The 18,254-nt window shown below is 34.0% G+C and overlaps 1 protein-coding gene across 2 annotated transcripts in view; it reads left to right on the top strand.

Moving 5' to 3' along the window:
* LOC140762776 (DNA mismatch repair protein MSH1, mitochondrial) overlaps positions 1-18,254 on the top strand; it is a 42,567-nt gene that overhangs the window by 673 nt on the left and 23,640 nt on the right. Inside the window, exons 2-10 of one of the 2 annotated variants that reach the window (XM_073100721.1) lie at positions 1,435-1,578; positions 1,664-1,761; positions 2,377-2,452; positions 3,144-3,263; positions 4,188-4,235; positions 8,474-8,538; positions 12,826-12,911; positions 15,578-15,742; positions 16,007-16,116. In XM_073100721.1, coding sequence (XP_072956822.1) covers positions 1,555-1,578; positions 1,664-1,761; positions 2,377-2,452; positions 3,144-3,263; positions 4,188-4,235; positions 8,474-8,538; positions 12,826-12,911; positions 15,578-15,742; positions 16,007-16,116 — 792 coding nt within the window. In that variant the 5' untranslated portion in view covers positions 1,435-1,554. The remainder of the gene's footprint in view (positions 1-1,434; positions 1,579-1,663; positions 1,762-2,376; positions 2,453-3,143; positions 3,264-4,187; positions 4,236-8,473; positions 8,539-12,825; positions 12,912-15,577; positions 15,743-16,006; positions 16,117-18,254) is intronic. The other variant, XM_073100722.1, reaches the window with a different exon arrangement.

The following is an 18,254-nucleotide window of genomic DNA, read 5'->3' as shown; positions in this document are numbered from 1 at the left end:
ATGGAATTGAAAAGTGGTAGCAGTTGTGAAATTTTTCGAGCATGAGCTGGAATTTCACGAGGCTAACATATAACCACCTAAAAGGTTTTCCGGATGTAAATTTGATCACCGCTAGACAGTAGCAAGTTGTTGCAAACATTGTTCTTTGGTTCTATCAAATTCTATATGTATTCCTTCAAAAGACATCAAATCGCTTAGATCTCTTTGAATGTTGATGATATAAAGCATTTAGACAGCCAGTATTGATTTGAATTATCCTTTGGTTTCCAAACTGACTGGCCTATTAACCTACTATAATCCCTTTCTTTTTTCAACTTGATTGCTAGTCCAAGCTACTTATGCTGAAATAATCTGGTTAAAAGAATGGCTGATTGGCAATTAATATTTTGGCAAAGGTGTTTATAGGCAAGGATGAACTAATATTTTAGGTGCCTTAATACAATTCTTTGCTTTTTTTTTCTGCACCCAATCATACTTAAAATGCTATTTATTGTATTTGGTTATTTTGATTTTTGATCACAAGATGTTGTTAGCAGGAGGATATTGTGGATGTTTGCTAATAGAAGGAATATACTTGTGTTACTTGATTGTTCTGATAATTTATTCAATACAGCTAAAAAGCTTCACGATGTAGTACCGCCACAAAGCACATAGATTAGTGGATATGAAGGATGCTTTTCTTCACAGTACTTTTTCCTATATACATGTCTTCTGATTCATCTGATTGTCTGATGATCAAAGTTGCTTGGTTTTGATAATGTATTTCACATGTACTTGATGTTATTTGTTTCTTTTGGTAATTTGAAACTTGCCGAAATATTTGTATACCAGGAATTTTGAAACCATTTTGCTCCTTGCCCTGCCAAGGCTGTGATGATATTTGAATTTTCGAAGGAGAGAGACTCCTTGAGTCCTTGGTTTGCATTTAATTGAAGCAGGATGAAACCATTAATTCAAAAGTCACTCTTATAGAAAGCTCTATACATTGTTGTTTGACTCCATGGAAGGCCATCGTTTTATACCATGCGGTCCTCTTAAGACTTGTCAAAATTTAAAGTGCTTAAATAGATGACTCTGACTGAAATTCCATAAGACTGGATTATTGTGGTGTTTTTGAGTTGTACTGTAATTTAGGCAAAGTCCTCAAGAGCTTTTGCCCTGAGAATGGGCATTTCTAAACTTTCTTCTTCATGCACTTATATGCTAAATGGAGGTGTGTGCAGTAGTATGAGACAAGTCAAAGGGCACATTGATTTATGTGCCTCTCTGTATATCCGATGATGCTGATTTTTTCCCTGTAACTAACATATGAATCTGCCACATATCTTTTCTCCGAGTTTAGTTGGTACATGAATGCATTTGCTATTTCTTTGAAGGCTTATCTTATAATACATCATTATTGGTTTTGCTCATGCATTATTGATACTGTTGCAGTTTGTCTGAAAGAAAATATTGTTATAGACCAAATAAAGCTTCAACAGGAGTTCCTTTAGCAACCAGGAAAGTGAACAAACAAAAGTGTCTTAGTGAAGAAGCCAATCAGTCCAATATTTTATGGTGGAAAGAGGTGTTGTGCAAGTACTGACATTCAGAGCTTTTACTTTCCCCTGAGGATGACTGTTATTATTTATTATTGCCATCTAATGCTATGATTAATTTGCAGAAGATGCAGTTGTGCAAGAAGCCTTCTTCTATTCAGCTGGCTCAGAGGCTTACCTACTCAAATTTGTTGGGTTTGGACGTCAATTTAAGAAATGGAAGGTGGAATGCTCTTTGTACTAACAATAGCGTGTATAATTTAATATTGTTGATGATTTGGCCTAGTATAATTACTGTCTCAAATTGTCCTGACACCTGATCGCACCAAGAACAAAAGATGTCTAAGTTTGTTGGATGTGAAAGTTGCACCTTTGACATGCCACTTTCAAAAATTTCTTTTTCATTAAATATAGATTAATCTTAAATATTTTGTACTAATTTATGGAAACATCTAAAAGATTCGAAATAATGCTCAAGAAATTAATAAGTAGCAATCTTAAAATATGCTCTACTGAGGTCTGGAAGTATTGTTGCTTTTTACAAACTTTTAGGCCACCTAGAGTTAGATGGACTATAACTTGAGTCTAAGAAAAATGTTTTAAACTGTCAGATGGAACTTGAAATTGTGGGTAAGATAGTGCAAAGTGGAATGCTTAACCTTTAGAGATATGTAAATTAGTTATGGATGCCATTTTTGTCGAGCACCATTATGTTTCTTCTGTGCAGTATGGTCTACTTTAACCATATTAATGCCTTAATGGTACTTTAATTCTTTTGCTGGTTGTTCTTTCTATCTCCATAGATTTTGAATATGGTCAACTGGTCATATTTCTGCAGTTTGAAAGAAGGAACTCTGAACATGGAAATGTTGCAATTCAAATCGAAGTTTCCTCGTGAAGTTCTACTTTGCAGAGTATGTATTGTACTCATTTGGTTTTATGGTCTTAATTCGTAGAAGGCTATCCTTTGGTTGTGCTTCTGAATATCAATACTCATTTAAATAGCTCTTTTGAGGAGCTCATGTTTTGCCCATCCATTAGGAGGTGCCTGTGATTGCTTACATAGAAGTTATTCCTTAAAGGCCTGCTTAGTTGCAGCCTTGCAGGATGAGAAAAAACAAGGCCGATATTAAGGTGGGGATTATCGTGGACTAAAGGAGTGATGCTATCCTTATCTTTATTTTATTGTTTTGTTAGAAAAATAATATTTAGTGTAGTTATTATAGGGGATAAGAAACATTTATCTCCTATCCTACCTTAAAAGTGTGATAAGAAAATTGTAATGGTTTATCATGATTCCTTACCCCAACCCTATTATCTCGTGTTTGGTTGTTATTTCGGAGATAGGGGATTGGGATATTGATAGATTTTGTTGCTTATTTCTCTCCAGTTTTCTTATCCGTTGGAATTAAACATGGGCTGTATCCTACAGTGTCTTGTACATTTGTATCTTCTCTGTAATGAGTTCTTTTTATCTTCAAATGAATCTTTTCTAATACAACTTAATGCACTTTTTTTTCTTCTTCGGTAGCTCCTAATTTTGATTTTGAACAGTACTTTAACTTATAGTACTTGGTAATGTACCTAACATAACTTCTAATTTAGGTTGGAGATTTCTATGAAGCTGTTGGGTTTGATGCCTGTATTCTTGTCGAGCATGCGGGTTTAAATCCTTTTGGAGGCCTGCGTTCAGATAGTATTCCTAAAGCTGGCTGCCCTGTTGTGGTGAGTTATATATGTTGACTATAATTTATTGAAGTCTAAGTTATTGCATGCTCGAAGAATGGGGGATCTTCAGTTGTGGTTCCTTTCTTCATGTCAACTTGTTCCTTTTCTTTGGGGAATTGAATTTCTTTTATGTTACCAAGTGAACAAATTAATGTAAATGCAGTAACATAATATAAATAAAAATCCTTTTAAATTTTACTTGATACAAATATTGATTGCCTATCTATCTCACGTATCTGTTCCAAGAAAGTGAACAAAAAACCATCAGAAGTAACTCTAGGTTACTAATTCTTTATCAATCTTCTTCCATTTATATCTGATGACAGAGAAATGGCTCGTCTTTTGTGAGGGAGAGATTAAGAATATTTTTTATTTGTATGAGAGGGAGAGAGAGTGTGAGTGGTAGAAAGAGAGATAAAAATTAAGAAAATAATATTTATTTTTTGATTTTTAGATTTATATGAATAATTTATATTTATATATTATTATTATTATTATTTTTGTATTTTAAAAATTATTTTAAAATATAAATCGATACGGACGGCCGATACTGTCGATATCGCTGATACGGCCGATATGTATTGTTTTTTTGGACGACCGATCTTGATTCTGATTCTGATACTTAGAATCTTAGTTTCTCTTGATTTTGACACGTGTAATGTGTCGAGCTTAGGTTGATAGTCGTTCATTAAAAGTTGTCAGTTGTTTCATTTATATTTTTATAAATTTTGACTGGGGTCCATATGATCCTATCTTGTTGTGGAGGCTTGTTCTGTGTGATCAGTGTATAATGTATATAGCTCATTGCTGTATTTGTATGGAAGTTATCATCAAATATTTCAATTATTGGTGTGACTCTTGGTACTTCTACAGTTTCTGTGCAGTTTCTTTCTGACCGATTTATTTGATTTTTTCCCACAGAACTTGCGTCAGACTTTGGATGACTTGACTCGTAGTGGGTTTTCTGTTGTGAGTTACTGTCTAAACTTGGATATCTTTAATTTTATTATTTTATTTTGTACTCTGAGCCAGTACATGATCACATTTCTAACTTACAGAGCATGAATAGTAAATGCTATGAGCCCCTCACAAGTTTATCTTATCTTTTGAGTCGGATAAAAGCAATAGAACAGAATTAATACTGTTTAGACAATTAGTGACATTTCTGTCATTCCAAGATATAGGATTCTGAAACTTTATCACATAATTATATTGTTTCTAGCATCAGGTTTTTAATCTTTCTTCTGAAATACATGGTATTATTTCTTCCCCAGATTAATAGATAACAATTATTTGCAGGAGCAGATCCTACTTGTTCATGCCAGTTTAACCCATAGTCTCTCGGTTCTGTTCCATTATACATGCAGATGCTCTAAATTGATTATTATGATCATGATTTTGACCATGCGGTGCAACAAACATTTTGATTTCTATATTGGTGCTGCTGCATGCTGTTAAGGTGGCTGTATTGTGGTAGCTTTTTGTGATCTAGGTACTGTGCAAGTGCTATAAAAGTAGATGAGGTTGATTTTTCTATGGTTTGAAGTTTCGATAACTGAGACATTTTGCCGAAACATTTCGCATTTCGGTCCATCCAATCCGAAACTATCCCCCGAAACTAGCTTGCAACTCCATAATCATATATATATATATATTTAATGTATGTTTTAAATTCAAAGCTGGATTTGACTTGAATCCAACTTGTACCTGACTCAATATCAACCTCGTTGCTTAAATGCTATTAGATTTTGTGTGATGCATTGAAAAATAAGATAAGGAAGACTATTTATTAAAAGAAGTCTGAAAGTGATATAGTGATACTAGAACCCAAAGTGACCAAAATGTTTCGTTTTTTAACCAAGCCGAAACCCAAACTGTAAATGAAACTTCGAACTATGGATTTTGTTTGATACTAAACAGCAAGTACATGACCATGCTTTGGTATTTATACCTTTCTGGCACAGCTCTGCACAAGTATCTTGCATCAGCATTGAATGATTGACCTATAAGTGCTTGATTTATGAGATCCACAGTTATATCTTTAGGCAACAGAGGCATGCCATTTTATGTGACACACATCATGCATGTCTTCTTATGCATCCTCGAGACAATAGTGTGTTTCTCTTATGATAAATGACCTAAGAGTAGCTATTAGTATTAAATAGTTATCTGAAAGATATCAGTCACGATCCGAAATCAGAATTATAACTGACCATGTATCTCAATACACTTGAGATATTCGAAGCCTTAATAGATAATTTTCTAAGTTTACTATGACAAGAATTTAATATAAATATCTGATTCCAATAAATGCAATCCAATAATAAGGAAAATGACTAATGTCACCACTAATGTATCTCCAATCAAATTGAAATAACAGAATGTTTAGAATATAAAGACTACTATAGCTTAAAGATAAAATAGGTAAATCTTAAGTGGAGGTAAGGTCCCAGTGCATCACGCTCAGTTGTCACGTTGATTAGTACCTAAAATATTAGAAGAAGAATCTCATAAATCAACATCTATAGCTCAGTGAGTGGAATCCACTCAAAAGCCAAATAAATGCGGATTCATAAACATAACTTTTAATAAATACAAGTTTAATAATATAAAATAAAACTCTTACTAAGCATGCTTATGATAACAATAATAATAACAACACATGTAATAACAGAGTAAGTCATCGCATAACATGCTTAGCATCAACATACTGAATTTTTTTTAATAATAATAAATATGTCATATGTCTCAATTAGGTTAATACCCTGTGGATCCATGTCAACTAAAAGTCATTTCGAGATGTGCTCAAGTTTTCTCTTCGTAACTAATTCGGTTAGGGTTATCATGATGTGTCATTATGTGATAAACGTAACCTATCTTTTTCACTAACCATAGAAATTAAGATCACCTTAGGGAGACTCCTAGTCTAGCCTGAGATTGTTCTTTAATTGCGTCAGGGTTATCTAGACGGATCATATGCTGATCAAGTATATGTTTGTTACATGGATTGTTCTTTAACCGTGTTAGAGTCACCTAAACGGATCATATGCTGATCAGGTATAAGTCTGTTCCCTGGACTATTCTCCAATTGTGCTAGAGTTACCTAAATGAATTATATGCTGATCAGGCATAGGTCTGTTTCTTGGACTTCGAGATATACTTGAGTCACTATAGGGAGATGTACAAAGAATATCTAGCTCGTGTCTGTTCTCAAAGTCTTAATAACTCGTAGTCAATATTTTATTATTTGCACGAAGAATAGTAATGCACGAAGATCAATATTTTAGGAACTAAAGTGTTGCACGTAGTAGAGTATGACACAAAATACAACACAACATAAAAAGATGACAATGCACGGAGTATGATACTACACAAATAATAGTACAAAGGAATCATAGTATGAAATACGAGACGATAATTATGTGAGTAAATTCATTCACGTTAACTTCATGTGGGATAGCTCAAATTCTCAATTCAAGTACAAGTATAAATCGTCATATCTATCCATAAATAATTCCACACTTGAATGGCATTTTCAGAATTTAAAACAAGTTCAGTCTCCCTAATTGGGCTAAATAAAACTCAATACTTGGGCTGCCCGCAATCCTAAATATTAAACAATTGGTTGGGCTAAGACCCAACCCAAACAAAAATGGATTGGGTTAAAAGGTCACAACCCACCTGCTTTTATTAATTGGACCTTAATATGGCCCAATCACTAAAGTCCAACTCACCAACTTATTAAACCACTAACTCACTAACCTACTAACCCATTAACCCATTAATCTGCTAACTAAAACCCACTAACTAAAGTACACACACACGGGTTGGGCCCATGTTCTTTCTTCCTCATTTGAAGGAGGAAGATGTTTGCTGATTCCCCCTCACCGCCGGCATTTACACCGTCGATGTCGACATTGACATCGGCCCTACGATCTTGAGGAACCATAATGGAGGAAAAACAGCTCCAAGCGGTCGATGGGGAGACTCACCACGATGGTCGTCATCTATGGTGGAGCACCTATTGGGGCTTCTAGAACAAGAAGGAAATACACTCATGACACGAGGTTGTCAATGTGAAGCTATTGGACAAATTTGGCTTCGATTGATATGGCCAGTTGATGGATCGCTCTGACGAAGCCATGAACACTAAAATTAGGTTTTTATAATCTAACCTATTAATCTCTAATTAGATATGTGGGGTGGGGGAGGACTCACCTGTGATGCTTTTGATGTTGTTCTCTTACTCCGGCGACTCCTCAATGTTCAGATCCGACAACGGTGGGTTCGAGGAGGTAATGATGTAGAAACAAAAGATTAAGAAGAGGAAGTAGGAAATGACCCCCTTGGAGGAGAATAAGCCTCAATTTATATAGGGAAGGAGTTGTTAGGGTTTATGGATTCTTTTTGCGACGAAATCATCGAAAAAAAAGAAAAAGATTTTGCTCCTTCCGTCTTCGAAAGGGAGAAGGCAGAACAATGCCGCACGTTCTAGGCATGTGCAACCCTCTTATTTTTATTTGTTTATGTATGTTTTTTGAATGTTACAATATCCTGCTATTTCTATACTGCAATTCTGGGAGGATATGTTAGTTGGAATCAAATTGATAGTGTACATCTGGAATGAAGCCATATTGATCATACTCCCAGTCTCCACCAGTTAACCCCATTTTAGAAAAAATAATTTGTGTCAGCATATGAAATACACATCTTTCTCGTCACTTCTATTGTTTTAAAGGAGTTCTCATCGCCTTCAACCTATGATCCTCTTAATAGTATCCTGACCATCGTTAAGTGATGGCGAAATAGCTTGGAGTCAGTTCTCTTATTTTTTAATCTTTAGCTTCTTTACCTTGCTATTTTTTGTAGAGAAAGACTGAATTTTCGGAGATTCTTAATTCTTATATAAGAGTTTGAAGATTTCACAGTGCTGGGATACCTTTAAGCATATACTTTTGTCTTAAACATCTGATAAGGTATATTATGAGGGAGATTGTCATTTTGTTTTTCTGGAGCAGGAATGGCTGTATCGAGTTAAACCACACTGATTTTATACATTACATTAGGTGTTCTATGTATATTTTCTGTCATATATCATCTGAGTGCTTGCGTTCCCGTGCCGAAGTGTTTCTATGCTGCTTAAATCTTTTGTAAACTCATGAAGATGCTAATCACGTACAACAAGTAAAACTGTTGTATCCTTGCAGTGCATAGTTGAGGAAGTCCAAGGTCCAACACAGGCTCGTTCTCGCAAAAGTCGATTTATTTCTGGGTAATCACTAATTAGCTTAAGCATATGGATCATTTACCTGTTAATAGGTTTGCTAAGTACTTCTCTATTTACTTATTGGCCTTTTGCAGAATATGATACTATATTTAATGTTGAATGTGGCTTCTGGATGATTAAAATACCGAACTCAGTTTTTTCATTTAAAAAGATGAGCAATTATCCTATTAATTAGCTAAACAGTGGTTTCAGTAGGGTTAATACTTAATGGTGCACTTGATCTACTTATTCATGCAGCTATGACTCAAATGGTAATGTTATATTCAAGAATTGCCATTGCAGTTGGACGTGCCATGCTGATACGCCATGTCACGTGCCTGTCGACGCTCCCTAGTGTGCCAGTGGCATTATGGCATGCATATTGCATGTCTCAAATATGTTTTTCTAAGTTTTTAATATTTTAGATTCTAATATATGTTTTAATATTTATATTAGAGTTTTTATATCAAGAATATGTTGTAATTTGTAAATGATCTATTTTGCTAATGATATAACAAAGTCAAGTAGAAATATAATTTTGGCTCAAAATTATATAATTTGGGTTCAAATCAAATTAAATGGTGTTAGTCTAACACATTCTCATACCAATTTTGACCAAATCTAAATGAATTTAATATACTAATTTTGAATTTTTTTGAAACTTAGGGCAAACTTTGGGGGAAATCAAATTTCCCCTTTGATTCTACATTTTGAAGAGTACTTCTATAGATCTAGCACTAAAAGCAAAGTTTGAAAATCAGGATTGAGATCGGGATCAGCCTTATGGGAAAATGATAAGTATTGGTCGGATTGGCTGTATCGGTCGCCCAAATCGGATCAGATTTTTGTTAATAATATAAAATTCTAAATATTATTTAAAAATACGGAAAAGTTTCTAAAAATTTAGAAAACATGATAAAAAAAAGAAAATAATAGTTATGCACATATGGGCCCTAAAAATTAAATAATAGTACTAACTTATTTAAAAGTCAAAACTCCGATGAATACCAAACCGACTCTTGTAAATTCCTATGGTCATCATTATAATCACTATAAGTTTGAGAATTATAATGTCTAGGGTCTAGTGCTACAAAAAGTGATCGCATTATATCATTTATGTCAAATGGATCTTGTTGTAAAAAAAGGAGGATAATAATTAATATGTGGATTTTGTGTTTGAAAAAGTGAGAATACTAAGAAGGATACTAAGAATACTGAGAAGAATAATAATCAGTATATGGATTATGTGATGGTTCCAAACAATGAATACTTGATGAACTCCGTTAGAAAGTGAGAATGAGAAGAAAAAGAGAAATGAGTGAAAGAGAGAGAGAGAGAGAAGAAAAAAAGTAAAGAGAGAAAGAGCTTGGGGACATCAATAATTGATGTCTACGGGTCGGATTCGAGTCAGATCTATCATGGATCTGGCTCTGTTTAATTAAAACCGTTCAATCTTGATTCGGATCGGCTGATATTGGCCGATCCCAGTCATTTGACTGGGATTTGGCCTGGATTGGGATCGGCAGATCCGACGAACATTGCTAAAAAGTTAGTATTAAAATACTAAATCTATGTAGAATGACTATTACAAATGATAGATATAGCAAAATTAAGCTAGATCTATAATTTGTAGTTTCGTTCTCCCCAAATTGGTTGCTAAAGTGAAACAAATGAATGACTTACGAGAATGAAAGGAAATTTCAGTTTTTACCTTCTGATGAGATTTGAAGAAAAAATCTTTAAACCTCTGAGATCTCCTCTCTTACTCCTTTTCTTCTTCTCGAACTCTCACTCTCTATTTGTAAAGGTGCTGCCAAAAAGAGTCTGATTTTGGGTCTCTTTGACTTAATGGGTCTCGTGTGGCATATAATTAGAGTCACTTGATATTGTAACTGTATCACCCGTATTGGGCAATACGGGATCGGTCTAGCCCACCATGGAGCCATGCCATTGTGTTGGTAGGTTATCGGTACAACAAGTGCAAGTCAACATCACAATTTTCTATATTATTTATTTTACTAATAAAAACTGTGCTGCTTTTTATGATAGAGGACCTTTCTGGGGCAGATAGAAAATGAACTTATCCTGTTGATGGAGTTATTCTACTTCTGCACCATTTTCCAATACTCATAGGAGCTCTTGCCATTGAAATTTGTTCTGAGTTGTATTTTATTATTCATTTAAATAAAATGTAACTAGTTTAAGATTGATTAAAATTATGTCTATAGAAGCCTATGAAGATAGGAGATGGCCATTTGCTATCTTCCAGAAACTTGGTGGCTAAGTTGGATTGTTTTAATTGTTCACTTGTTTGAGCCGTTGTATTGTCAGATTTTATTCTGTTTATAGTTGTTTAGGCATTTTCTTTTAATAACTATCTTATGGATATAGCATCAGTGAATTTATCAAAAATAAGGAACTTCTCACTATTGGAAACCAATAGTGGTTTCGTTTTTGTGAAACAACCTATGACTTATTTGTTGTAGTTTCATCTTTCGTAATGAAAATCCCTATGGCTTAGTATGGTATGAAATAAGTAGCATGGTTCAGAACTTTTGAAGGTGTTCCTTTGTCAATTCAAGTCATAAGCAGTAGTCTTTATAGTAAACTAAAGACATATATGGAGTATAGAATACAATGGCCGTGCCATGCAACCATTGTCACGGCATGCGTTGGTTGGCGGGGGTGCCAATAGATACGCCTTTGACATGTTTTTAATAAAAAAATTAGAATATTTAGAGATGTTTTTGGGTTTTCGGCACGTCAATTTTTGATTTTTGGTTTAATATATGTATTATAACCTATTTATTAAAGATATAGTAATAGTCATATGTAAATATTATTTAACACATAATATGATTGGAGATATTTATTAATGTTTTAATAGATCTCCAAATTATCACATTCTTCCGTGATGATTCTTTCTATGTTGTATTTTGGGCTTCCCTCTATGGGTTCAGACTTATTGTCATCACGAGCTCATGCCAACTGGACTACTGTTGTTTTGGTGCTTGGCTGAAGGGAATTCATATTGTATATAGTATATATATTATGAGGTTCCCTGCCATGCAGGTCTGGGGAGGGCAAGATGTCTGCAGCTGTACCCTTATTACTACTGAAGATATAGAATGTCTTTGACTGAGTCTAGATGTTATTCATCCAAAAACCATAATCATAATTGAGGCATGTGATTCAACCATTCTAACTGAAGTAGCTTTTCCTATTGAAATTTGGGAAGTCTTATGTGTCTTTCTAGATTGACTTGTTAACTTATTGAGAATCATGATCAGCATCTTAACAGTTCTTTCTTTAAAGAAAGTTTTTTTGACAAAACAATGGAGTGTAACATGAATAAAAAATTGTACAAGTATGCAAAAGTTAGTGAGTTAAGAATATCGGAACCCTTGTTTTCATATGTGTCCTGCTTTCTGACATATAAATTGCATGATCTAGGGCTGTCTATCTTTATATCATCTTCTGACATGCTGTTCATTGTACATTACAAATACAAATTTAATGGTTGTTTTTTCATCTCTATCTTTCATACTCATTCCTGGTTTTTATCGACATGTCTAGCTTTTTATTTCAGATTTGCATGATTGGATTTTGCATCCTTTCCTTTTCTCCTTCTCAGTTTTTCTTCAGTTATTTTGGAACAGCATCATAATTAGAACTTTTCGGCTGACAAGGAACCAAAGATTAAACATTTAGGTGACTGCTAAGTACTTAACCTAAACCATTAGTTTAGTTATCATCCTCAAATAAGCCACGGATCAAGACTGGAAGGAATCCAAAGGGGTGAATCCAACCTGAGGCTATTCATGTGGAGAAAAGGATACCAACAATACCATCACCTTGTGAACAACTCTGATATCATGTTAATCCAAAAAATTGACTTGTTAGGAACTTTGCTAACATGGACAACATTTGGATGCGTTTATAACATGCAAGTTGTAGCCACCCTGTTTCCAATTTAGAGACATACCTATAGTTGATATTGATTATTATATTAAAACATACTAATAGTTTACATTTTTGAACTTATATTATGTTTACAATTGTGTGTCTCCCTTATAGTTTTCCTTTCTCTGTACATATTCTAGAATAATGCGGCTCATATTCATGTTTCAAAATTTCTTTCTTTGTATCCTTTGTGTATTACTTTTGATCTCATCTTGGCATACATTTTTATTTGAAATTGCTGATTTTAGTGTGCTTGTTGGTAATTGTTTTCCCCTTCTTCTTTTGACATTTTTTTTTTGTATATAATTCTGACTTGGTGTTTTGTTGCAGTCATGCACATCCAGGTAGCCCGTATGTTTTTGGACTTGCTGGAGTTGACCATGATGTTGAGTTTCCAGATCCAATGCCTGTAGTTGGTAATTTATTCATTATCTGATGATTTTCATGTTTATGTTGGGACGCTTTTCCTTGGTTTTATGTAATATTATGTTGCTGACTTTACTAATTCAAACCAATATTTTGTCTGACAAATATATCTTGTACATATGTAAGAACTTCATATGATATACATTTTCACTGTCTTTCTGTTGTTTCTCATTTTATTTTGATGCTTAGCAAAATCTTTATTGTTCTAGATTGCTTTTCATTCAAAGACTAAACTTGATGCCAACTGGGTCAAGTCGGATTGACTCACAAGGACATTTGGCTCGATGGATTAAGTTTATTTTATCTTTTATGTAAGTTTTTAAGATAAGTCTAGTTATATTATATAAGCTCTTAAGATAAATCTTGTTATGTTATGTAAGCTCTTAAGACAAGTTTAGTTAAGTCAAGTAAGCCTCTAAGGCAAATCCAATTAAGCTATATAAGCATTTAAGACAAATCCTAAATCGAATCGTATAATCCTTTAGGGTAAATTCTAGTTCGAGTTATGGAAGCCTTTAGGGCAGATCCTAGTTTGAGTCGTATAAGCCTTCAAGGTTAATCCTAATAGAACTCATTGTATTCGACGTTTATATATAGAGGGGTTAGCTTTTATATTGAATCATCCAAGCATTTAATGAAGAATTAAGAATTATGTTTGAGATTTTTACAAATCACATCCTACAGTTTACCTATTTTGTGATTTGTATTTTGTCTTTGAGGATTTTGTAACTCGCCCATTCTTTTCCTCTTTAATTCTTATTTAACACCCTAACATTATTTTGACTAACTAATGTTGACTAAATTACTAAAATACCCCTACCATTCTCTCATATTTTATATCCTTCCATCTTTCCTATCTATCTCCTCCGCCGTCAACATTGCCGCCACCACCTTTCCTCATTTTCCCCTCCCTATCCTCTTCTTTTTTTTCTTCTTTATCTTCTTCTTTGAGAAGAGAAAAATAGAATGAAGAAATAGAGGTAATTTAGGTATTTATAAATTATTTTATATGTTATAACGAAATATTCCTTTTTTAATACCGTCTAAGTTAACCCAGGGTGTTAAATGAGAATTATAGGAGAAAATGAGGGGTTAGTTTATAAAATTCTTAAAGACGGGTGTGAATAATAAAATAGGTAAAATGTAGGGTGTGATTTGTAAAAATTCTATTATATTTTGATCTTAGACTATCTTAGGAGTAAGAGTAAAAGTAGCATAGGAGTAGTTATAAGAGCAAACTAGGAGTAGAAGTGAATTAATCTTTCATCATCACCTCTATTACCATCTATCTTCTCTTTCCAAACCCTAGTTAGCATTTTCTTTATGAGCCACCCTACTTTACGGCGGTCCACCACCACCCTCTGACAACTGCTGCAACGTCTGATATTTTCACTTCTGTCATGTTTTGACCTTCCCTTACTGTTTTGTTTTTAATTTTTCATCCAGACCTCATAATCATGTGAAACTAAAGCCGTTAGATCCGTGCTTCCGATACTTCTTCCTATAAAAATATCATAATTTTCTTATGTTCTGATCGTTTCAGATTTAGTTTGTAACAAAACAATGATGATTAGTACAACTATACTGATTCACTACTTTTAAACATGCATTTTAAATTAGCCCAAATTTATTCTTAGTTAACTGCATGTAAATTCATACTAACCTAGCCAAAACTCCAAGAGTGTTTTTTTCTCCATGCATTTGCTCCTTTACATCTATATACTGGCATTTCCATTGCATCTTATAAATCAGCCCTGCCAGCTTAGTTTTATGACTTTCTGTGTCACTTGTATATGGAATTCTTTATTTGTTCAACTGTAACAATGTCCAACTTGGGAATTGAATTAACATAAATAAAGTGCGGTGTTAATGAGATGTGCATCTGGGATTGAAAACAGTTGAATTTTATCCATTCGATTTCATGCGAGCCCTGATTCTTTATATATTTTATTGATTCACTATATATCTTAGTGAATCTGACTATTGATAAATCTGATGTCCACTTCTAATCCGGATACCCAGTCACTGTTACCAAGTTCATTATCAGCTTATCGACCTGACTCTCTTTAGCTGTAACTGGAATAGAAAACTGGATATAGACTTGGCCTGTCCAATTAGTATCAGATCCTTTTGTACCCTTTCATGATGACATATTGCCAGAGGCCCAAGCAAGTAAATGTAGATGGCTAGATGCTAAAGTTATCATCTAGTACATTTTGTTTTAAATTTTCTGCATTCTTTTTTGCTACTACGTGCATTTTTTCTCTCTCATAGATCTACCCTAACAAGACCATTCTTTAAGGTTCTTAAGATGATATTTTCTGTGAAAATATGGTGTACATTTTGTTGGCATGAGAAGCATTAATATAAGATCTATTTGGTTCTGCTTTTCTATTTTCTTTATCCAGAAATATGCTTCCTCTGTTGCTGTCTAGGATCTGCTTTGTTGTGAACTAGATCATCCTTGATCTTGTTATGTTAACATGTATTGAATGAAATCAATTATGTTACTAAATATCCTCCAAAACATGAATACCTGTTCCATCAGGAAATTGGCCTAAATGTAACTAATGATTACAAGCTCTGCAATGAACTGACAATTACTTTAGTTTGATCATTCTACTAGCAACTTTATGAACTTCACTTTGTTTTTCAGGAATCTCACATTCTGCAAAAGGATATTGCATGATATCAGTACTAGAAACCATGAAAACATATTTAGCAGAAGATGGGCTCACAGAAGAGGCAATAGTTACCAAGATTCGTACTTGTCGTTATCATCATTTATACCTGCATACTTCTTTGAGACATAATTCTTCAGGTTTGGACATTAAGCCAGATTCTTACAAATGTCTTTGTCTGATATTTTTATTATAATTAATTAACAGATGCTTTCACCTTAACAATACTGTTTGTTGATGGTAGACGATTTATTGTGATGGAGATTAGCATGTCTCTGCATTTTACTTGGTAGTTCAATGAATATGTTTACTTATTCCATTACAATTTCTGCCAGTATGATTTTCTGTTTGACATTTTTGTCTTTTTGTTTTAAGTAATTGATGATGATTAGCACCACCTTCAGGCACATCTCGCTGGGGAGAATTTGGTGATGGAGGTTTGTTGTGGGGAGAATGTAATGGAAAGCCCTTTGAATGGTTTGATGGTGCTCCTGTTGAAGACCTATTGTGCAAGGTCTGTATTTTAATATGGTTGTTACTTTTGTCTGTTTATTTGTATTGCAATCATTCACCTTAATTTTGAAGCATCAAAACCACCTCGCATCTTTTTCTTTTTACTTCTCTCCCAAGATGACATGGCCCACAACATAAAGTTTTTATTCTGCACATAGGAGCTTGTACGTGTTCCTTAACAACCTTATATGGTGAATCTTTGGTACTTCTTCGGTCTTATTTATCCAGTCACTTGACAGTGTATCTATGTATTATTATGGAAGAGATTATTTAATACAGATAATCTTCTTGAAGAGCATCGTGGCCGTTAACTTCAATTCACATGATTTCATGTAGTAAATATTTTTTGAACTTACCTTCATTGCGAGTGTGGCCTCTATCAATCAGCCTTCTTTTGAGACTATCCTTATGATCAATAGTTGTGGCAACATATCTTGATGGAGGAATTTACTTCAGAACCATCTTGGAGACTAACTACCGATTCTGCTACTACTGAGACATTATTGGTACTGCACACTATTTTATCTATATATATCAGCTGTATTAACGAAATCTACTGTGCTAATTCCAACAAAGAAAAAAAAAAAAGATTCCAAACCCTCAAAATGTTGCTAAATATCTTGATATGCAGAAATTTATACCAAATTGGTAGCAGAGATTTCGGTTCTTTCAGATGATAGCATTAGTACCAAAATACTCATTTCAATTACAAGCCATGTTCTTTGAAGCTTTCTCATACTGCCAAAAGATATTGTAAGGTGATTCAATGTATTTTAGGAGAGTTGTAGTTCTTGTTTGTACATTTCACCATACAATCAACACTTTTGATGCCACCTATGTCTTAACATACATGGTCATCATGCTCTACCCATTAACATGTAGAAAAAATTGAAGGAATGAAGTTTGTTAGATCACTAGAGAAAGACAAAGTGGATACTTTAGACTAAGGAAACATTTGAAATTAACTTGAGGAACAGTCATAAGTAACTAGTGGTTTCTTCGGTTATTCCTAATCACACTGTCTTGTGTCAACTGATCAGTACTTGCTTGGTGCCTAGTTGGTCCTTTGCATACTTTTAGATAAACAATTGACCTAAAAGGGACCATGGATGGCTGTTTTATCTGGCACATGGCATGGGGAATGCCTATCACACCCCCTTTAAAGGCTTATGAAGTGTTCTTGTGAGGTAGAAAGACTTGCACTTTTCGTCGATGCGTGGAGAGGCCAGAACTACCGTCGAAGCCTTCAACACATAATATTAAAGTTGATTGATAATAATTGATGGAATTAAGCAAAAGTGAAAGAAAGGGCTTCATATATTATATTATGTTTGTTAAGAAAATGACTAAAGTTGATTTGATAATGATTGACGAAAATAGGAAAAATAAAAAAAATGGCTCCACATCAGTTTGGAGATTGCATGGAGGCATTTGTAGAGCACTAGAGTACATTATACTAATTGATAAGATAGTCAATGTGTTGCAAAATGCTGACTTAAGTCATGGATGGTCGTGCCAGTAATGGCACGACACTTGGCACAGGGTGTGCTAGTGACACAACCCCGTGCCGAGTTATGCCTGCCATTATACCGAGTTATGCCTAAATCTTCTAATTCATTTCATTTTATTTGGAGGGTTCTCTTTTTAAATGAGAAACTGTACCTATATACGTCTGGTCTTCCTCATATCAGTTTATTAAGAGGATTTTCAATCTCAATTTTCTCTTTGGTAGTGGGTTACTTCATCTCATGCAGATTATAAATATTTCTTGCAAGTTTTAGGCTCAGTATTTCATTGATTAAACAGTTGTAGTCCTTTCCACAGATGAATTTTCTTGTAAAAATAAATATTTCTTGCAAGTTTCTTCATACATGGTTTGCCACGTCACTGTTGCCCTAGCATAAGCTATTACAAGCAAGTAAGAGAATAATTTGCCAATCTTTCCAAGAGAAAGGAAAAGCATTTGTAATCATTGTATTAAACGCTATTTTTTGTGAAGGTCAAGAGTTCAAAACTCACAGAGCCGTATTGAAATGTTTGGCATTGATTATTTCATGGTATCAGTCTATTAGAGCTTATTTTTCTGGAGGACGTAATGTCAAGCCCCAATTACTCCCAATTGTTCTATTATATATTCTA

This window comes from Typha angustifolia, chromosome 7 (genome assembly GCF_048772165.1).
Source record: "Typha angustifolia cultivar Huaian chromosome 7, ASM4877216v1, whole genome shotgun sequence".
NCBI classification, from domain to species: domain Eukaryota; kingdom Viridiplantae; phylum Streptophyta; class Magnoliopsida; order Poales; family Typhaceae; genus Typha; species Typha angustifolia.
Note: the sequence above shows the minus strand (reverse complement) of the source record. Positions and strands in the feature narration are given on the sequence as shown.